The sequence below is a fragment of the Scophthalmus maximus genome, chromosome 11 (genome assembly GCF_022379125.1).
Source record: "Scophthalmus maximus strain ysfricsl-2021 chromosome 11, ASM2237912v1, whole genome shotgun sequence".
Classification (NCBI taxonomy): Eukaryota; Metazoa; Chordata; class Actinopteri; order Pleuronectiformes; family Scophthalmidae; genus Scophthalmus; species Scophthalmus maximus.
In genome coordinates this window covers 16,466,415-16,489,487 of record NC_061525.1, presented here as the reverse complement: position 1 = coordinate 16,489,487, position 23,073 = coordinate 16,466,415, and the positions used below count along the sequence as shown (strand labels likewise).

The 23,073-nt window shown below is 41.6% G+C and overlaps 1 protein-coding gene across 6 annotated transcripts in view; it reads left to right on the top strand.

The window, feature by feature from the left end:
* The window catches only part of LOC118299815 (cytoplasmic dynein 2 heavy chain 1), a 90,310-nt gene extending 80,304 nt beyond the window's left edge, over window positions 1-10,006 (top strand). For 4 of the 6 annotated variants that reach the window (XM_035623851.2, XM_035623853.2, XM_035623849.2 and 1 more), the window contains 5 exons: window positions 3,533-3,622; window positions 6,238-6,347; window positions 6,448-6,529; window positions 7,658-7,774; window positions 8,999-10,006. In XM_035623851.2, coding sequence (XP_035479744.2) covers window positions 3,533-3,622; window positions 6,238-6,347; window positions 6,448-6,529; window positions 7,658-7,774; window positions 8,999-9,160 — 561 coding nt within the window. In that variant the 3' untranslated portion in view covers window positions 9,161-10,006. The remainder of the gene's footprint in view (window positions 1-3,532; window positions 3,623-6,237; window positions 6,348-6,447; window positions 6,530-7,657; window positions 7,775-8,998) is intronic. The other 2 variants (XM_035623854.2, XM_035623852.2) reach the window with 1 other exon arrangement.
* Window positions 10,007-23,073: the final 13,067 nt, after the last annotated feature.

Sequence of the window (23,073 nt, the reverse complement as noted above, 5' to 3'; positions counted from 1 at the left end):
TACTTGTGAAAATTTATTAGAAATAAATAGTGAAATGGATTTACACCCGCATATCCACAGCCTTACTATGTGTTTCTGCCAAATCAAAAACCAAAGATCCAAAATGGAGAAAATATGTTGAATCACAAATAACTTACAGGATGAGGGTACAGAATTGACATCTAGACTCATCCTCTCAGGTAATCTGATCTCAAGTGGACAGCTCTTGGAATATTTTTCCTAAAACAATATATGACATGACATGGACAATATATGCTTAATCACAAAACTAGAATGGCTCTCTGTATAGTGCATAATTCTTCCAAGGCCTAACAATTTCTAGCTCCAAATCCGAACTATTGTGTGGATCTGGACCAAATTGTTCCATCTCACACTGATTTTTTCATCCTGAGAAAATAATGAAAAATCCAATGTTGAGTAATGATTTTATATGCTGGATCTTCTCCTTTAACTGAAACTTTAGTAAATGGATGCCCCATCCTCCACCAGGTTTTGTGCAAATGGGTTTAGTACTTTTTTTTGCCACAATTAATTTATAAAACAAACAGACAAGACACGGGTGAAAACATAAACTCTTAAGCAGATGTAACAATCAAAATGATAGTGCACTTAATAGATTTAGTGCACTTAACTATATTCCACTATATTCCACTGTAATCAGGTATCATCATAATTTTATATCACAACACCCAAACCTTACAACCAGTTCCTATCAACTGTTTGCTCACCCTGTTAAATCAGCTCTTACGGTCACACTAAACCCAGATACTCGCGTCAGCCAAAAGTGATTTAAAAAATGCATGATTTCCATATTTCTCCCTAAGTGTACATCTGTTTTGAGCTTCCACGAATGAGGACACCTTGTGGTGCATTATGGCTAAACTACGCAACAGCCCAGTATATAACCCAGATGAAATCTTATTCCTGTTTTTAAAAATGAATGATCGTTTCCTCCTTTGAATTCAACTGATAAAATACTTCCCATGACCCAAAGTAGTGAGCACAGCTTCTTCTGATCATTTCTAGGACCCACTTTAAGATATTCTCTCTGTCTGTGTTGTGCATAATCAAAATGCAACATTTCAAGGAGTTGTTTAATAATCAAGCAAATGGACGTTGCTAGTTTTGTAGGGCAGTAAAACTTATGTAAAATAAATGAGGTTGATTGAAATATGATGCAAAATATTAGTTCAGGCTGAAAGCTAGCTTCTTCCAGAGATTAAGATACTTCTACAGACCCATATTACAGTTTATAAAATTAAGCATATAAAAAAACTAACCAAGTGTATCATTGGCTGGAGAACACCGTGGGACAGAGGAAGAAGCTGCAGCAGCCGTCATCTTTCACATTTTGCCAAGCCACAAAATCTTTGACACATGCAAAATTTACTATCATCAGAATTTAAAACCTAAAGACTTGTGTGGCCCTAATTGGCAAACTTTAACATCACTGTCAAAAAGATGACAAACCATTTTCTCTTCGCTTAGAAGGAAGAGAACACACAGCGACAAAGTAAAGATGAAGCCACAAAAATGTCATCACCTCTTCCAAGGAGGTTATGTGATTGGTTTGATTTGTCTGTGTTGGTTTATAAGCAGGATTATTCAAAAAGTTATGAACGGATTTGTATGAAAAGTTTTTCTCAGATAGGTCTTGGGCATGGTAACAGGTGATTACATTTGGGAGGGATCCAGGTGTGGTGTCCCGTTCGAGACAGGGCAAAACCATTAGGGCTGTACTCTCTTTTTTTTCTTCTAAATATTAATTTATCCTAACTTGGTTAACTCGGTTAAATAATAATTCCAATAATCATAATTACATACAATATTTCCACATTATTTAACTAGTGGTTGTTGCCACCGCTGAAAACTAGCATGACCGCACTTGATGTTAATTAAACCAAGCATTAGTGATTAGCCCAGTTTCAACCAGAGAAGAGGAACAGGGAGAGCCGGCGATGTGATTTATATATTTGGAAAAAGAACCATTTGGGGTTGTAATATTGTAAAAGTATGACACAGCTCTGGAGGGATCAGCTCCATTGCCCCTGTCCTCAGCTGTGCAGTAAAAAATAATTAGATACTTGGAAACTACCCAAGCATCAGAAGAGAGTGGTAAGCAGCGCTGCAAAGAGAAATAAATATCACCACCGCTGCCTTTAGTCAGTGGAAGGATCATTAATATGAAGACATGGAGACTGATGCAGGGATGTTTTTTTTCATTAAAAGTCGAACAATCTCTGGCAGCAGTGAAATTGTCAGTGCCAGTCGAATTAATTATCACATCACTAATGACTGCTTTAATCTTTAAGTCAAGCTGGGGATCATAATTAAAAAGTGATCAGAGGAATTGTCTTAGTCAAAACATTTGTTTGCCAACAAATCACACTTGCTATTTTAATAATGAGGCAAATTACCTTGGCGATTATTTGCACCAATTAAATGCTCTGGCAATGAGCTGCAATACAGAATCACACGTGCATGACTCCTGAGATAATGTCTGTGATCATCAGCCTTGGTGGAGTTGTATAACTCAGAGACTGTTTCGGAGAGAGTATCCATTGAGGATATATGCACTAAGCCTTCAGAGTTTTAGTTTTCGCCAAACACAGCTGAATAATTTCCAAATAAATATTTCAAGCTGTGCTCTGGCTCTATAACTATTTCCTCTTTTTGCAGGCATCATTAACTTGTCTTACCTATCATTGATTAAAAGATATTAGTATTTCATAGACATTTCAGTTACACATAAGGCCATAAAGTTTATCTCCTCACACACACACACACACACACACACACAGCAGGAGAGACATTCAAAGTCCCTTTTAGTTCCATTATGACTTGAAGCTTGAATAACATAAAATTCACACTCCTCAATCTCCCACTGTGCACATTTGTGCGTATGCGCGTGTGCACGTGTGTGCGTGTGTTAGGCAGGGCTTTGATCTCTGTATAACAGAGAAAGCTAAACAGACTAACCCTCTCCAGAGTTATCGTTTGTTTCCCAAGGGAAGTTTTCTTTCGCCACCTACAAACATATAAAGCATTTGTCACATGCAACTTTTTGTCACACTATGAAAATATTGCACTACCTCCTGAATGCCTTAGCCAGACCACACCACGGCACTATGTTTAGATGTATTTTATATGGAATAGCTTCAAGGTGAATCAGCGATGTCCAGTGTTAACATGTTTTTTTTATGTCTGTGTTGCACAATTTAGTGACTGTGGTAGAATTTCGTGGTAGTAGGGGACAACACCGAGGTAACATGTAATGCACATATACCTTTACGCCATCAGGACATGCCATGATTTTGTGACTTTAAAGAGCCTCTGAAAAATGTTTTCAATAAAACCCAGTGAATGTGCAGCTGTTCTGTGACTCTCTGGTGATTGAGACAGAGGCACATTCAATTGACCAAACATGGTTTATTCACCTTCTAGGAGACACTTGTTTTGTTTTTTGTTATGTATTTCTTCATACTGGCTCTAACTCACATCTCCTTCCTGTCTGTGCCTGTTTCTGTCTCAGTGTCCTTCAACATGGCAGAACAAGTGGGACGGACCAGAGGAGCCGATGCAGTACCTCAGAGCTGTGGTTACACAGGCTCTCGCTATACAGGTACAGTCGAGGGTTGAAATTCACACTGCCCTGCTCATATCAGGTGTCTCCACCAAAAAGAACAAGTGGTTAAATTTCAGCAAATGCATTTGCTAACAGTCTTACAGGCTCCAGGTGCCCTTGGGAAGAAGCGTTATGAAGCTTAAGATTTTTATAATCATCATTTGTATAAAGATTGAGGGATCCATTTAAGTCCATCATGCATTTATATCCTTCTGAGAGCCCTGTCCTCCATCAGTGATAAATATCACAGGGTTTTAATGTATCAAATTATCTGAATAGGACCTTACCAGATATCGTAAAACATCCACTGGCATCATTCATTCGCCACAGACCCTTTTTTTTTGCTGTGCATCCCCAAATGACAAAAGTCTTTTAGCAGGCTAAAGGTAAGTACTTCAGAGTTATGGCAAGGCAAAGTGAAGCGATGTGTTGACTAAAACTGCGGCTGAAAAATTCGAATGTTGTTTGCAAAGGCGCTTCATAAATAAAAGCATGAGGTTCTGGGACATACCAGCCTTAGCTTGGTGCCAGGAAATAAAGATTCTGGCTGAAACTACTCTCTGTCTCCTCTCGACTGTGTCTGCCTGTACGCCTACCTCAATATGCTTTGGCAGACCAGAATGCACACATACGCGCACACACATTCAGAAATTATTTATTTCTATGTGAATCCGATGCCTTTCATTATTTGTGTGGGCGAGCCACACTGCCTCTGTCTGTCTGTCTGTCTGTCTGTCTGTCTGTCTGCTGGCCTGCCCGCCTACACATCTGTTTGTGTTGTATCCCTCCCTGTCTGTCTGTCATCTCCAGGCTCTCTCTGTCTGTTAGTCTCCCTGTCTACCTGCACTCCATCTGTCCTCATGTGTGTCTCTCTGGAGGCTGCACTGCCCTTATCTGTCTGTTCTGCCCATCAGTACTGAGTGATATCTCCGTTAGCCGAGTGTCTGTGTGCTGTAAGCTAATGAGTCTAATAAAGGCGGAGTCGGCCGGAACTGCTGCTGTGCAGAGCTGCTGAAGGAGAGCCAACAGTACAGCAGTGCACCCAGACGTGCGGGCCCACCTTGAATACACTCAAATGCTCACACCCGTACAGTATATGCACGTAAACACTATGCATACCTGCACACACTGACCAAAAATCATTTTCATTCTGCAACTGTGTGCCTGTGTGTGTGGGAGAGTGGGCTCTCATTTGTGCGTATTTTTTCTTATATATAATGCTCATCACGATTCATCTCTAAAACCAGTGCAGACCGATGCTGTACTAAAAATAATGGGATGTTATTCTCACCGTGCATTTATTTGACATCAATTTTTTTCAGCTGGCCTCCAAATCCACTTGTTTCTATGGTGATTAAGAGAAAAACTGCCTACCAGTTAAAATTATAAATGCAAAAAAAAGGGTCCAGAAAAGAAAAATACCTCAATCATAAACGCTCAAGGCTGAAATCCAGCCACATATACAGTATCATGGTAATCTTAGTTGAAAAAGTTAAAATGAGTTGAGTGAAAACAGTTGAGCTGTGCCTTTGTTAAAACAAACTAGTTTTTGTCGTGACACAGATAGAGGATGTTTACCGGATCAAAGCAGATGTTGCTGAACAAGGCCGACTGGATCAACACAATCGAAGGGACAAGCTTTTTAGAAAATTGGGTCCGGACATTTTCCAGTTTGCCTTTCACATATGATGAATGCAGCAGGAGATTGTCCGAGTCTGACGCGTTCACACCAACAGAAACATTTCTGGAACATTCAGGCAAGGGGTTTTGCCTGGGTAGAGTGCCCACTCGCTCGATATGACGATCATTCTGCTGCGGAAATCAGTGTGTTTGTTTGCAGTCATCAACAAGCATTCTCAAATTTGACCAATTGTCTGGCAGGAAAAGTTCTGGAAAATACATCCCTGGCTCTGCGTACAGTATTTACACATGCTTCTGTGTGTGTGTGTGTGTGTGTGTGTGTGTGTGTGTGTGTGTGTGTGTGTGTGTGTGTGTGTGTGTGTGTGTGTGTGTGTGTGTGTGTGTGTGTGTGTGTGTGTGTGTGTGTGTGTGTGTGTGTGTGTGTGTGTGTGTGTGTGTGTGTGTGTGTGTACACATACTTTGTTCCATTAGTAGGTAATTGGGGTTCTAATGTTATCAGCTTGTTGATGTACTGTAGTGATAAAAAGACAAAGGAACATTAAATACCCTACTGGCAACACATTTTATTGACTTTATGTTTTGCTTGCTCAGTTCCTAACCCTTTTTTATCTCTTTAATTTACAAATACACACTGACTCGGAAATTATGGGTGACATGTTCGTGTCCCCTATGTTCATTTAAAGAGGCGAATACAATACAAACATTAGCTATTTGTATATTCCCTGACAGGTTGGATGTTAAGAGCCAAATTGTTTCAGATTTCACCACTTGAACTGAAGAAAATTATTGTTTTTCTCCTTATCTTAAACTGACCCACAAAATGTTTTTACCTGACTCCTGTGCGAAAAAGATTTCATCCCCAGATGTTGTGTTATTTTTAAGTATCTACTAGTTTCTTTGCTTGGTTTTGTTTGTATCAACAATCTGTGTCTTACTCTGTGTACGGTTGTCTGTACGTCTTGTGTTAACAGAGTTGGGTGGAGCGTGCTGGAAGACAAGCTCTTCTGTCAGACACACTAGATCTGTCTGAGCTCTTCCACCCTGATACCTTCCTGAACGCCTTGAGACAAGAAACTGCCAGGTAACACTGAGACTTGGTGGCTTCACTGTATATGTGCGTGTGTCTATGCACACTTGGGAGACATGAAGAGCATCGCTAACATTTATTTGTGGGGTTTTAGGTCCATGGGTTGTTCAATGGATAGTTTGGTGTTTGTCTCAACATGGAGGAGTCCCATCGCACAGGCCAAACTACAAGTGAAGGTAGAATTGCAACGAACACACTAACATACAGATCATGTATGAAGACAGTGGATGCACACTACTCCTATGCTTCTGCTCCTATGAATGTGACCGAGTGATAAATACACTTTACACTAATGTGGTGAAACACAGATGCACATTAGAATCAGAGGCTAAACAAGTGAATAAAACAGTGAGAAATACGGAGAAGTAAGTTTGCTGCATATCTATTAGAGACAACCCTGCTGCCTTTGACGGCAGAAATCTCGGGTCCCTTGAGCTTGATGCCGCATTTGACAGATAGATTCCTCCAATTAAAAGACTTGGAGCACACAAACTGTACAATACCACTCTTACTCTTCATTCCGTTGCCTTTCAGGCTTTGATGTAAGGGCGATATAATTGTATTGTCTGCAGTTTAAGTACTTTAAGGATTTTCATCCCTTTCTGTCGTGCCAATAAAAATGGGCTCGACTTGACATGCACTTAAAATATACAAAGAGAGAGGCAAAGGGTGTGGGTGCTTGAAAAGAGGCTGCAGCTGCAGGGAGGGAAGGGAAATACTCAGACGTCTGACACTGAAAGACAAAGGGGATAATTGTAATAAAGCAGTGAGCTCTCTTATACACACACACACACACAATGCAGTTTTCTCTGAATGTGTTACTTGCAGATTCTCTTGCCTTTCCTCGCTCAGATTATGGTGATTTAGTAGTCGCTTGTGTTTGTCTGACTCAATGCCAGAGTTTCCTGTTTTTTCGTCTTACCCACTGTGGAAAATCCCTGAGTCACTGGACTCAAATCACCAACACACTGTAAATGCTCTGTCTCTGTCATGGACTATGTGCATAGCATGTAAGCAAATCTGTTGATGGCAATTTGTGTCGTCCTCATGTTCCATATTTACCTCTGTTTACATACTGTTTGCCTCATTTCTTCCTCTCTCTTCTATTCACCACTTGTCACTTCTTGTCTCCTCTTTCTCTTTAATCCATTACTGGAAATCATCTCTTCTTTGTAACCCCCTTTTCTCTGTCTTTGTCATACTCTTATTGATCACTTTTTAGTTTGGTCATTGCCCCCTCTTCTCTTCTCTCTTGCCCTTTGCCCAATCTCTCTCACTCTTTTCTTTTTTTTTTTCTTTTTTAGGTTGGAGGTCTCCAGTTGGAAGGATGTAGTTTTGATGGTGTCCATCTTTGTGAGAACCAACATGATTCCCCAAGTGTCTCAGCTGTCCCGACCTGCTACATGGCCTGGGTTACACAGGTATGCATTTGTGTTTAAAATATCAACATAGTAACAAATTTGTTGGGTAGCAACTCATTTAAATTTATAGTAATTTTGTCATATTGCTAGTTTTGTCTGAAGTCCACAGATAATATGTTTATAATCACATGAAACAGCAAAAAAACTTCATATAAAAAACTAAACTTTTTATCAGCAGATTATTATAATATTTTTTTTTTGCTTAAATAAATAATCAGTAAACAAAAAAGTCACCAAGTAGTTTTCTTGTAAAATTGACTAATCAATTAATTAACTGAAAATTTCTGCACTAGTTTGCGTAACTCAGGATGACTGTGGCTGCATCCACAAGACTACCATGTAGTTTTAAAACGCAACTACGCTGCAATGTTTATGCAAGCCGTACGCACTAGTCTGGAGATTTTGAGCGCCTAAAACGGAGAAGTTTGGAAACACCGCTGGCCTCGTTTTTGTTTAAAAACTCGGAGCGTTGTAGTCTGCACTGGTAAAATGTAGACATTTCCAAACGATGATGCAGTCACCTGTATTCACTTCCTGGTTGGTCCTTATCAGTCACAACTCGACTACGTGCGGTGAATGCCAAACGTAGTAAACACTTACTGTCAGTAACAGTTCCACCTCATAGTTGGTCCAAGAAAAGAAATCTCCCATCTTACTTTTCACCATTGTTGTTTCTCGTTTGTAGTATTTCTGTAGCCACAACCTACTGCAGTGTTGACAATCTGCTCTGTTAGTATGGATGGAGATAACTTCTGATACAAAGTTAAAAACTCATGTGGAAGGAGATTATTTTAGTGCAATTATAAAATGAAAACAAATTACAATGGACGTAGCCTGGATTCTGACATTCAAATTTATATCAAACATGGACAGACAGGCCTTGGCCCGAAGAATCATTTTTGTGGTTTTCCAAATTTGAAGTTCCTTTAATATTATTTGTTATAATCATGAAAATACCAGGGATAAAATGCACTAATGTACTGATACGTTCTGTAGATGTCAAACGCTGGCAGAACGCTAAACTCTGAATATGTGGATCTTTGGGGATTTGATCGTTGATTAGTTTTTGTGGGGTCGAAGAAACACCAGTCAATATTTTTAATTCCCATACTTGTGAACGACCTCAATACACAGTAGCTGTGAAGACACTTATTAATGTGTGTGTGTGTGTGTGCGTGTGTGTATGTGTGTGTGTGTGTGTGTGTGTTTTGCCTTCAATGCTAGAAGTCTGCTGCTGACTCAGCTGCGTCAGAGGAGAGTATCTGGCTGCCACTATATACCAGCTCAGATAGAGTGAAGGTGGTCACACACATCTGCCTGCCCTGTGGAGCGAACCCTGACCAGTGGATACAGACTGGGGCTGCTTTCTTTCTCAAACAACAGTGACGGGTGGTCGGTGTACAAGGGATTTTTTTTTGATTGCTATAATTGTTATTATTGGTCCAAACTCAAGTCACATTGTCCTCAAAACTCCTCACACAGTCAGTGAGAGTCGCTGTGGACCAAACTGATAATCATTTCTCATTGCTTTCACACAAAATGCATTCAGTGACCACACTCTCCAAAAACTATGAACTCTTTCCTCATTCATACTCCACCAACTGCAAAACACTATATATACGGAATAAAACAGAATAATGGAAAAATCCATGCATTTCTGCAGGAACCATATTCTAATGTATAGAATATTATATTATTATATATTATATTATTACACCTTCAGTTGATTATATTATGTGGCAGAATATTTACAGTAAAATGAAATAATCATCATTCCAAACATAGCTGATAGCAAATTCAGCTGAAAGTCTACTTTATGTCATTATCATTTACATTATATGGTACCAGGGAAAGGACCAGTGTCAGGAAAAAAAGCTGCTTTTCTATCAAGAGTGTACAAGTACATGAGTGAAATATTGTTTCTTTTTTCTTTCATGGACCAGACAGCAAAGTGGAGCAGAAGTAAAATCTTATGAGATACAGAAATAACATTATTGAATACCTATCATAACACTACTCTTCTGATCTAATCGGTTTCAATGAAGGATTAAAACTCTATATTTTTAAATCTTGTTTGTTTACAAAGCATATGAAGAAATCATCACATCCAAATGTCATGTTGCAATTTGCTGAATGTTGTAAGCCTTGAATATTTTTTTTAAGCATTTTTTTCATTTGACCAAGTGTATCTTTCAACTTAATTTATTCAAAATAAAGATCAAATCATTGTTATTATTGTTATAAATATTAATTTTTGTATATTTCTCTGTATACTGTATGTACACATACTCGTGTGTGTGTGTATTAACTTTTTCCCCCGGTGCTGCCGATGGTCAGTCTGACTGGGACAAACTGTCTGTGTTTGAGAGAGAGAGAGAGTAACAACGACGAAGAGCGCTGCACACAGCTCTAAAATAAATGAGTGGCGCAAAACACCAAGTTAAAGATTATGTCCTATAAACAAATTATACGTATCGTTCTAAAAATGCAGCCGGATAAATGCAGTGTATATATAACTGCTGACAGTATATACAACAACCCTGCGCAAGGTTTGCGTCACCCCTCCGATGCGTTTCATTGTTGTTGTAGTGCTCACTCATGTGTGCATGCTTTCAGTTTGGTGCTTTGTTAGAAACTCTTTTTATTTTTTCAATCATACACTAATGTCGAATAACTGAGAATAATATTGCCAAAGCACTAACTGTGTGTGTGTCTGTGTGTGTGTTTTAGATCTGAGCTGACCCTCCAGTCACAGTTCACTCTGCTTGCTCGGCCTCTCAAATCAGTTCTGCTGAAACGGGCTTTACAGGCATGAAACCCCTCACTGTCTGTTCCCAAAGCAAAGTGGGTTCCCTCTTACTCTCCTAAACACACACACACATTTACACATTTGCACTCCGTTAGTCCCTAACCTCTGTGTGATTGTTTCTGAATTGTGGTTGAGCGGAGTCAGTGAAGCTGTGATGGATGGCCACAGAGCTACAAGGGAGTGTGTGTGTGTGTGTGTGTGTGTGTGTGTGTGTGTGTGAATCCAACCAAGAGCATCAAATTTGATTGATAGCTTAATTAAGTCTTCTTTTTTTTCCTGTATTGGCTTCACTTTTTTCATTTGTGTTTATGCAGTTGTACAAATATTTGTGAGCATGTCTCTGTGCGTGTGTGTTCACTCTTCTGTGAAAGTGTGTGTATTGGTGGAGACAGAGAAAAGGGTTGAAATGAGGGAGGAGTGGGTATTGTGTGTGCATTGCAGTGTGACAAAATGCGAGTGAAATGGAACAGCAGGTTTGAAAAAGAGAGAGGATTGGATTTCGGCAAAACACGGCCCTCTGGGTCAGAGAGTGAGACAGCGAGAGAGGGATTGAAGGAGAGCGAGGGGGGGGGGGGGGGGGGTAGGCAGCGAGCGAGAAATAGGGAGAGAAAGGCTATAAAACCTCTTTGGAAAAAAATGTACAGCAACGGGAAAATGGGAACAGCACAGGTGATATAGGCTTAGGAGAGGGCAGGGGTTAAAAGGAAAGAGATGGAGGGAGAGGGGTTAGGACAAGTAGTGAGTGAGTCATGGGAAGAATGAGCAGGAGGGCAGATCGAAAAAGTTCTTCCTCATCTTTTCTGCACTCAGACTTTCGCACATGTAAACGTGTTTTGTGAGCCGCAAACTAAATGTTATGATGAAACACGCCAATGCTGGAGTTGATTCTGACATTTCTTACCAATGTTTAAAGTAATTGGTTTTTTCGTTGGTTTAAAACGGCTCAACATGCCACTGCAACGGATTTAAATCAACCAGAAACTTGCAAGGGCAATGCTGACATAGAGTCAACTGTTTGAACTCTGGAAAATGTCCGGGAAATCGGGTGCGGACGTTTTCCGGAGACTGTCCAAGAGAGACGCTTTCGCAGCTGCAGGGAAGTTTTCAGAAGTCTTTCCTGGGTAGATCGGCCACTGGCTCGCCTTGCCTGTTCCGGAGACTGTCCTGCTGTATTCTTACGTGTGCTCACTGGGGCATTTCCTGGAAGTTTTACCAGGGGGCTGGCAGGAAAAAGATCCAAAGAATGTCTGCTTTCTCACATACAGCTCCTCGAATTGACCAGCGCGGTCCTCCGCCTCACCGATGTCCACTTCTGTGGCAGAGGCGCCTTTCAATCTTCTGAGCTGCTCTCCAGTTTTCCCTGGCCTGGGTTTGTGTCACTGAGCAACTCTTTCCTCACATCCACGCCACCCGCCCCCCCTCTCAACCCTTTTACAATCCAATAATGTAATCGTTTTCCTGATGATGTAATAACTATACCAAATTATTGAATCGCATTGGCTTAAACAATGTCGGGTTTTATCATGTTATTGTCAGGAAAATTATTACATTCTTTGGGTTCTACAAGCCTCTTGCCCCTATTATGGAGCGGGTGGAGTTGAAAGAATTTACACTTAACCTAATTTGAGATAATCAGAAAAAAACTTTTTTACGTACACACACACACACAACACACACACACAGACACACACAGACACACTCACGGCATGTTAAATGTCTGTGTAATATGTTCAGGTCAGAGCCCAAGTCTAAAAGCTTTTCCTGAGTTGAAATCTACCAAACCGTATATCTATTTTTCTCTTCTTTCTTTTCTCAATGTTAGTTTCCTCTTATCTCTATGCTCAAAACTCTTGAGTTTGGACGACTCCTCATCCTGCAGGCGTCGGTGAAAAATGAACATCAGCATCGCAGCGTACAGAAAAATGCTCCGCCGCCGGCGGCATGGTTCCAAGGTCATGTGCCGAGAGATTCTTTTTGTTTTTATCACAAGCTACCATGCCTGGTTCGAGGGAGTACTGTGGTGGCGTTCTGTCACTGCCTTAATGAGATGTGTGTTTGGATTTCTGGTCACAAACCCACACAATATGAGTCGGTTTGTGAACATTGATTTGAAAATGCAGCCAACGCCACATACCCACGAACGACAAACCTCATTTACCTCGACAGAGTGTTACAATCGGAACAATCAGAGAAGCCATTCAAACCCACACTGGAGTAGAGTCGCAGACTGAACATAACAAGACAAATTATCTTGAAAATCATTACTCTTCAAAATAAAATGAGAACAATTGATGAATTTTTTCTTTTCTCAAGGTTCAAATTAGTTTCCTCTTCTCTCTGCAGCACAGATCGTTCCCTCCTCACTCCCTTCTTCTTCTTTTTTTCCCTCCTATAAGTTTTTGGACCCTTCGCCGATTCTTCCACGAGTTCCCTCCACTCATTGCTCTCCGGCGCCTGCACCATTCACTGTGTCTGGGCCTTTCTAACGTTATTTAAACAAGAATACAATACAACGATGTAAGAGTACGGCCTATGCCTATAGTGGAGACATAAACAATCCGTTTTTTTCTCTGATAATCTTTCTATAGACGTACTTGAAACATTCATTTAAGATAAACACAAAAACACCAGGATATAAACGGTGAAGAACGAGACCAAATTATTTGTTTTCCTGTTCTGTAGATATGTAATCTGCTAGATTTTTTTCATACAACAACATTCGGTCTGTCATTGTGCAGCTTGCTGAATGGGACTCTGGCCTTTCGACTTTTGTCTCCCAGCTTGCTGTGACGTGTGGGTGTGTACAAAAAAGGAAATAGTTTGGAACCACCAAGCCCCATTTGCTCTGTAAACGGTGACGTGTAAACTAGGGGTGTCTCTGTTGAAATGCACCTGTGCATCCGTGTGCATGATGTAACCACCTCCCCGCATCAATAGACGCCTGGTGACATTTTATGTTTCATATTGTCAGCAGGTCCCTCGAAATGACCAGAACCAACAATGAATCAATCAGGCTAACAGCTGCTCGCACTGTGGCCGGAGCCTAATAAATCTCATTCATCAGTGTCATCGACCTTCACTGTTGTTCAAAAACAATTACATTGTGAACAAACGATTTAATTTCAGCCAGACGTCGTTCCTCCATTGCGAGGAAAATGGGCACCGTAATTTATTTTTGAGCCAATCCAACAAACACCGTCCTGGTGCTCTCGGCTCTCAGTAACGGAATTCATTGGATTTGATAACAGTATGTATAACAGCACATTGGCTGAATTTTAGTACATTTTCTTATAGTGAACTCAATAGCCCTTGTAGCTTTTGTCATACTGAACTCAGAGTCTTCTAAAAGTATGCATTTAGAAGTAGTGGCTTTAATTTGTGGTTAATAATTGACATAAGTTCAGTGATACAGTCTGTTTTATGGTAAACTGTCATTTATTTCCATTCATTTGCACTGTTGCGTTGATGATTCATTTTGTATCATAAACGTAATCTCACAAGTCCGACTCTTCAGGCAGAGGATTTTATCCGTCCATGTCTAAGAGGACCAATCGTCCAGGGTGACAGTGAACATTTTGATGATGCACGTACGAGCGGTCAGCTACTTCTCCAGCCACCATGAACATGTTCTTTTTTCCGAGCAGCATTCGTATTATTTCGATGATTCCACACGGAGCACAGCGGGCGGTATACTTTGGGTATTATGCGGGTTTCACATATCAAATGCACCGCGGGCGTTAGAGATTTAGGAGAAGTTGAACATGGAAAAGGGAGACTGTGTCGGTGATTATGAAAAGAGTCCATTCATCACAAAACAAGATATACTCAACATATACTGTGTGTGTGTGCGTGTGTGCGTGTGTGTGTGTGTGTGTGTGTGTGTGCGTGCGTGTGCGTGTGTGTGCGTGTGTGAGAGAGACAGAGAAAGTGTGCTCTCTCCCTGGAGACGTATCTTGCCACCAGCAGAGTCACAGGGGCTGACAGACGACCACAAGGTCACTCGTCTCTGTGATCTGTGATCCTCTCAGGAGACACTCGCACACTTCAGGGGAATTTCCGTCCCTTTCTCCCGTTGCCTAGTTTCTCTTTTGTTCCTCTCCATCTCTGCTCTCTTCTGCTGGTTTCCTGTGCTCCTCTATAACCTGCCGCTTCTCTTTGTTCTCTCATCATTATCGTTTCTCCTCTTTCTGCACCGATCCACCTCACTCTCTTCGTACTCCTCTCCTCCCATGTTCCTTTTCAACTCCTCATTTATCTCTCTCTCTTTTGTGTCTTTTTTTTGCAGCGTTACTTTCTCTCTCTCTCTCTCTCTCTCTCTTTCCTCGTTCTACTCCACGAGCTCAGTGGAGAGGAAGGGGATTGCTGCGTTATTGCTCGATTTTAGACAGAACTCCATAAGGATTTCATACAGATTGAGACATATGACTTGTTGAACTATAGTCGGGACAAATTAACTTTTTATTTTTGATTAGAATTGTATAACTTACCAGCACATTGGCAGGCACTTTAATCCAAGGCAACGTCTCACAACTGAGCAAAACAAGTTCCTTCATCTACTCAATCATCCAATCATCACCATCTAATTCCCAAATCAGTGCCTTGTTATGAAATTAATATAAATAGACTAATAGTTCAGAATATACCGGAAACCGCATGTACACCTAGATAAAACGAATGCAATATAAAGCAGCATGCCTGCAAATAACCCTCATTCGTGAGAGCTACAATGTTATTATTATTTTTAACATGAGTTAATTTATTTTGCATTTTAATATTATGTGTAAATAGGACCAGCTACTGCTGCAAGTTTATTCTATGAAGGAAGAGTATGTTTGTCACACTGTTTATTGTGAAGAAGCTTTTTAAAGACGTCTACCGCCAACACATTCCCACACGCACAGTTTGATATTTGGTATCAGGGAGGTTGGAATTTCCTCTGGTGCATTGTTTCTTTTGATTTAGATGTGCACGTATGGACGAATCTGTGATTAGTCGCATACTCACAAGCCTATGTATGCATTTGTGTGCATATTCAACTGCACATCCTGCATGGTGTTTGAATCCTGCAGTCAATTGATGTAATGGCTGAGGGTGGTTTCAGTTGGTCTGTTAAAATGGACTGAATGTCAGGCCCATAATCCTTAATCTCTAATAGTACGAGATGGAATTTAGAGTCATAAAAAGCACAAGGGAGCAGTTTCTCTGTCACTCCGCAGTTGCCTTTTCTTCTGTCTTGCTTTTTTCCCCCGATATATGCCGTGCTGTTAAGAAATCCCTTTGAAGACGACATAGACTTTGAGCTCCGATATTGATGTTTCACAGAGCCATTTGCAGTGTTTTTCCCATGTGTGATCGATGTCACCGTAGATGGACACACACACACACACACACACACACACACACCATCTAAAAGCTGTTTTCTGGATTGATTTTACATAAGGCCTTCACTCTGAATCAATCCAGAGTCCAACTTGTGGCCGCAAATCGTTTCTGTCCAGTGCCACTAATTGTGTTACTGTTACAGTGGACATCTTGACATGTCACAGTCGGAAAATCACAGGTGAAAAATAATGAAATTCATTTCTGCCTTGTCCTCCCGTGACAAGTGGAAACGCCCGCTCCAATAGAAAGAAAACAGACGGCATGATGTTTTTTGGAGCCTCTCCGGTCCCGGAGCTCCCTCCGCGGAGTGAACGTCCATCCAAGGTTCCTTCTTGTTTTACCTCTCTTTCTATCACTCTCCCTCTTCACCTGCTCTCGGGACGGATACCAGGAGAACGCTTTATTCTCGTCCTCGTTTTACGGGACGGGTGACGCAGTTCCTCGTTCACGTCGTAAATCGAGTCGTCGTTTTTTCTGCGAAATCCGCGTCCTGGTGGCCAAGAGATTAACTTGGTGAAAGCAAGACTCATCGGGAGCCGATGTTCGCACAGATGGTGTCGTTTTTCTATCGCCGGGACACTGTGCATTCAGTTTCAACATCATAATGACAAGTTTAAGCCGTAAAGTTGTCTATGTCCGCTTAACAATTATTATAAATAAATTACAAATACACCATTATGTCTTTTATTACTTTTTTTCTGTTTGTTCTACTCTATATGACTTTCATTGTTGTTATGACTTTCCATTTTGCTTTCTGTGGGTCTTTCCGTGACCCAAATGTCCCGTGCTTTTCACCCTATTTTACACTTTTCACGTTCTTTTCCTTCCCGGTTAATGATCTGAGAAAGCTTGAATGTTCTTCTGCAAGACAAAAAAGGACAAGAATACTATTCCCATAACTCAGTCATGCTCTATAGCACGCAGGGACTATACGATACCTACGAGAATTTCATAGGCCTTTAACTTACCATTGAACGTACATTTTCACTACTGATTTACTGTTACATTAAATACTGATGGGGGTTGCAGGTATCATCAGGATTCTTGAAGGGAAAACTGAACAAGGTTAAAAACACTCCTCCGCCTTTAAACAACTGACTCTAAACCCCAATGAATAAATAAATAAAGTAGCAGGATACTGTGCTCCATAATAATATATATTTTTTAAACGGTGAGGAGGGACAGGACAGAGAAATCAAGTGTTTTACTGATTTCAGTTTGCCCTCAGTGATCCTCCGCACACCGTCTAATATTGAAGAATGTTCCAGAATAGAAAGCTGACAGCAGCTAACTGACCAGCTGCACTAACCCCTCCCCTCTGCCGTCACAGCCAATGAAGCAGCGTAGATTAATGACCCCCTCAGACCCCTCGGCCAATCACCAAACTCACCTCCCATCTCCAGCAAAGGATGCCCTTGAGCAAACTCACACGCAAACACACACATTCAAGAAGGGATACGCACACACACACACACACACACACACTTGCCGCTAACAGACACACGGCTACACACTCACCGCTTAATTCAGCCTCCTCTGGGGGCAGCGGGCCGCTCAGCGCTGATGTTTATGGTTTCTCTGAACCTGCAAATCACCGTGGTTACAGCTGTGCGTGATTTATGACCGAGGCTCCGTCGACCGGCGCTTCGACACACCAAGGATCACCCGCACACACTCACACTGTGACACGCACACGTGCACTCTGTATCGGAGATGACACACACCCTCGTGCCACATAAAGGCTCTCTGTTGTAACTTGTGACTGACTGTCATATGCAGGGTGACCCAATCTGTGTGTGTGTGTGTTAGTGTGCGTGTGTGTGTGTGTGTGTGTGTGTGTGTGTGTGTGTGTTTGTGTGTGTGTGTGTGTGTGTGTGTAGATGCAGGGCTTTCCCTACCATTTTAAGACTTGGGTGCAGGATTTTTGCGCAACACCTAAACCAGATGAACAGGAAAACATTGGTCCTAATATAAGTTAAAACATTTCTTTTTTCCTGAAACAGTTGAAATCCTAAATTGTATTCTCAGATTTAAAGGTGATATCATTTCTTCTTCAGGGCTTGAAGTCGTAAAATGAGGGGTGAATCTCCCTGAAGGTGATTGACTTTTCTGCAGCGATCTGTTTTTTTTTAAAACATGGGCAACTCTTTTTCTTTTATTCGTGGTAAATGTAAGGCCTTTGTGCGAATTTGCACGTTATAATGAGATCCGTGTTTGTGACAGTGCATGGTGGGGGATTGCACCAGAAAAAAAAAAAGAGTTTTCATCAGTTTTCTTTTTCTCACATGCATCCATTTGTCTATTTATTCGTTAATTTGATGACTCATCGTGACCTTGGCTGCACTTGTGTGGGAGGAGAGGCGCAGTCGGGCTAGTGTCAGTAACAATCAGGCCATGAATGCCTGCGGCTTCAGGCCACATACGGGGAGACACCAGCCATTTCACCCAGATGAATTCCTTGAAAAGAAGAAAATCCACTTCTCTATATCATTTGCAATGGCCATTATTATAATCTTACCTTGAAGTGTTGAAGTGCTGTCAGTAGGCAGCATGATATTTTTATATATATATATATATATATATATATATCAGGCAGTGGTTGGTGTATTTCCCCCTCCTGTGTCCTCGGGATGGGCTGCTAGTTTCTAATATTTCTGAACTGCTTCTTATCTTAGGCGACAGTTCTCATTGGAACAGAGACAGTGCTATTTCCTCAAAAACTATTTTAACATTTTGCAAGTCTGATTTAGTTCTCTCTGCATTAGAGTTGGTTTGCTCCCGGTTCACCACTTTGTTTGATTGGCTGTAATATGATTATGTACCAGCAGATGCATTTTCCATTAATCCCATCTTGTTTCCACCTGGCGCCCGATACGTCTAGATAGATCACCTAAAGACAGTTGTAGTTTCTTGTTTGCTCTTCGCACAATTAATGAAAGAAATCATGAAAAGGTTGAGGTATTATTTCTATAAATGACTGTCAGTGATGTAACAGTGTTTACAGGAAGAGTTTTTTTTCGCTAGCGTACATCTTTTTTTAATGTTACGCGTTTGGATGCTAATGAATTCCACCAGGACCTCCAGGTCAGAGCTCGCTTTGCAATGAGAGTGTCCCCTTGTGCTAAGTCGTCTCTTCAGATGTCTCTCACACATGTTAAACCAGTTTCTACTGCCAATTTAAATTAATTAATGTCTGTTATTTGAGGCCAAACTCAAAATAAAGCGCCCCCCCTTCCCCCCCTTTTTTATTTTATCAACCCTCCATGTCCCTTCCAGGGTTCCTTAGCAGGAATTCATTTATTTTACAGATTGGGTGTTTTTTTGTTATTTTCCCGATTTCCCAGGTAAGAATTCATGGGTCATGATGAAATAAATCCGGCATATTGAGGGGAATGATATCTATGACTGTGGAACTTGGCGCAGATCCAGATCAAAAGCCGGATGCAGCGGATTTAAATGGCTGAGGAATGCGCTCTAGCTCTACTGAATGCCATTCTAGTCATGCATGTGCATTATGTTTGCATGCATCTGCATTGCATGTGTGGGTCTGTTTTTCTGTGTGTACGATCCTAAGGTGTTTGTGTGTGAGAGTCTGCCATCTTTGACTTTCATCCGTATCATCAGCGTTGCATCAGCAGAGCAGTGGAGTGCTGCTGAGAGTCGATCCTCCGTCTCGGGGGAACAAAAAACTGTTGCTACGATCACCGTCCAAATTATTAGGATTATTCAAGGCGTCAAACATTTCTTAAAAAGATGGAGGAAAACCCTGATAGAATTAGCTCATATCACTTTGTCTTTATTTTCCTCACAGGGGAAAATAAAGCTCAAAGATCCACAAACACATTGCGTCGCAGGCAGTTGGCTGAAGTCTGTCCGTTCACTTGTGTGCTTGTAATTCTACTAAGTGCTGTAGCCTGAGCGGGATTAGCTCAGTGCTTCTGTCACTAACATGCTTCATTAGCAAAGCTGAACTCGGCCAAGCAGGCAGGGAGACAGACGTAGTCCGACTGAACAGCTGAGCACACGGAGAGTCGCGCGCGTGGAGACAGGAGGTGAATTCAGGGCTGCATGGGGTCATGGCATCTAACTTCACAGGCACTAATGTTGCAGGAGATACTAGTAGTACTGTTTGTTTTTCATCTATTTTATGGTTTTTTTAATTATCGTAGCTGTTTCTATCAGTAGAATGTCTTATCCTTTCCATATTTAGCTTTAATATATCATCTAAAAGAAATACCTGCTTCTTCCTATATTTTAATTTCCACTTGGAAAGGGTGGTGTGCTTAAGCTTGAAAAGTGCCGCATAAATAAAATCCATCATTATTATTTCTATTTTAAATGTATAACTTCCAGAACTTTGCAAACGTTAACTACGTCCGAGGCGGAGGTAAAGCAAATGTAAAACAAATGCATTGGTGCAACGCCGTGTCCTCAAGGAGAGCTGACGATGAGGTGGATATGATGGAGGGTAAAGTGAACGTGTTTGGAGGAGGACAAAGAGCACACAGATGGGGAGGAAACCACAGAGACAAAATATAAATGTAGGAAAGAGAAATTGGAGGGAAAGTGTTCTTCTAATGGATGAAAAGAAATGAGGAGCATGTGCGCTTGAGAGAGAGAGAGAGAGAGAGAGAGGAGGACAAAGAGTGGGAGGTGGGTCGAAGAAGACCGAGGGATGGACGCAGGAGAATGACAACTTGTTCAAGAGAGGAGTGTGAGTGTGATATTCATTCAACACGATTGCACTCTTTCTATTAGAGACAGATAACAGAGTCGAAGCACACGTCGCTGAAACAGACGCGGTGTCAGACTGCATTGCTTTTAAGAGGCTGTGAAGGGAGAGCAAATGCTGTTAATGGCTCCAAAATGCTTTTAACTCTCCGGCCCACGCGAGTCAGGCTGCTGCCTTCTCCTTCCTGCTCTCGCTGGGACGACCACGAGGCCCCCCGTTTGAAATTTAGAACGACACGAGATGTTCTGAGATGAGCCGCGTGTCATCGAACCTGGCGGAAGGCCGAGCAAGACGCATCCGAGTGAGGATTGTGACAAATATGCAAATTATTTTGAGTTTCATATTTTCAAAGTTTAATGTAAAGATCTGAGTCAACTTTAGGGTGCAGAGAAAGATATACTGCAGGTAGGAGTCTAATGCTGTGGGAAACAGCTCCCCGGAGGCAGACAGTCTTGTCTGCTTCTTATTTCGTTTGGCCTTTAAAGCTACAGTGTGTAATATTTACAAGAACCTATTCGAACAAATTTTAATATATTGTCCATAACTATGTGTTCATATATGTAAGTCGCCATGTTTGCTGCGTCGTGTTGACTACGGTTGCACAAGACGGTCCAGATTAGGTGCAGTTGCGTGGATTCGCGTTGAAGTTCCAGCGCTGCCGGAAACCGGAAATGGAATTAGCGGTGCGCCACCATAAAGTGTCCCCTGCGGTTTGCAGCTTTACCACCAGATGCCGCCAGAAAAATTACACACTGAGGTTTCAAGTTGAAGGTCCAATTGCTTTTCTTATAGGCAGTGCTACGTTAGCTAACAATCTGAAAGGGTAACATATTTTTTTAAAGACCAGTGATTCTAGTAGTATTGTCTCAGTTTCAAATTATTACAGCGTCTGGAGGATCGGTTTCTAGAAAATCTGTGTTACAGCAAAACCGTTGCTATTCAGTTTTTTTGACAAGGAACAGAAAACAAAGGTTTCCCCAGACATTTGAAGCCACTTGGTGTGTGTGTGTGTGTGTGTGTGTGTGTGTGTGTGTGTGTTTCATGGCTTCTGAGCATCTTTCGTAAGCTGTTTTCAGACACCAACGGAAAACGTCTCGGAAAAATCCCTCGTGCCTTTCACGTACGACGAACGAGATGGTTCGAGTCAAACGCGCTCACGCCAGCCATTTTCCTGACATTCTATTGCATGTGGGCAGGACAATGGCGGTAATTCGCACCTTTTCAGGAGAAGTTCTCACATTTGCGTACTCACACACAGCCTCCCTCGGAGGAGCTCAGGGAAATGTCCGGACTTCGGTGCGTGTCTGGAAGCAGCTTCATAGATGAGACACACACCATTGCTTTGTGGACAAGCTAGGGAAAAATGAAAATCCTTCTAGTGTGCAATAAAAGTCCACCGAGTCATCCGGGGACCGGCATGTTTGTTGTCAATGAAAAAGTTTGATCATCGTGAGTGTCTGTCTATTGCACTGGGTCCCATGAAAAGAGAAGTTGCCCTCATCTCGGTAGCTGATAAATCTCGTCCGTCGTTGGATAAACACGTTCACTATTGTTTTAACAAATTCATGTGTGCGTCCATCAGTCTCCTGAGTCGACAGTCTCCGCCCCCACTGGAGTGATCTTGAGAGAAGTTGGACCGATGACACCACCTGACATTGGGAACTTGGGTAAAATGTAACACAGTCCGGAGTGATGGATACTCTGTTATTTATCTGTTTCATTAGCTCGACCACAAATGCAATGTTTATAAAATATGGAGCGATGCCTTGGTCCATACATTATTTACACTTCTGACATGTTTACAGTTGAAATGTCTCCGAGCGCCCTCACATTATATTAGGATGTCCACATTTAATCCATGGACTTCTCCAGAGGTGAAATTGATGTCGGTGCTGACCTTCCTCCTGAGAATCAACACCTGAGTCTTCAGATTTACTGTCAACACGTTGCCCGGGTGTTGTCCGAGCGTCATGCGGCTGAATCTGCATGCTATTATTATTTTGGGGAAGAAAAATCATTAAGTAGATTACAGGAAACAAATAAGCAGCCCGGAGCCGAAGATGTTCTTTTTTTCTTCTTCTGTTTTTTCCCCCTTAAGCAGATTGTATCACAGTAATATGAAAAATGTGTATCCCTGAGTCAGGATTTTGTACAGACACGAATTATTGTCTGGAAGTTTCCACCGACATCATCAAAAAGAGGTCAGACACTCACCGACAACTCGCTGTAAATGATGAAGCTCAGCGGCGTTCAGGGCTGCCGGTCTGAACCTTACGTCGTGCCATCGCGTGTGTGCGTCTGTTGTGCATGCTTGTAAAGTGCGTCTGTCCGTGGTAGCACACGTCATAATCCACGTACAATAGCTATTGTGTGGGT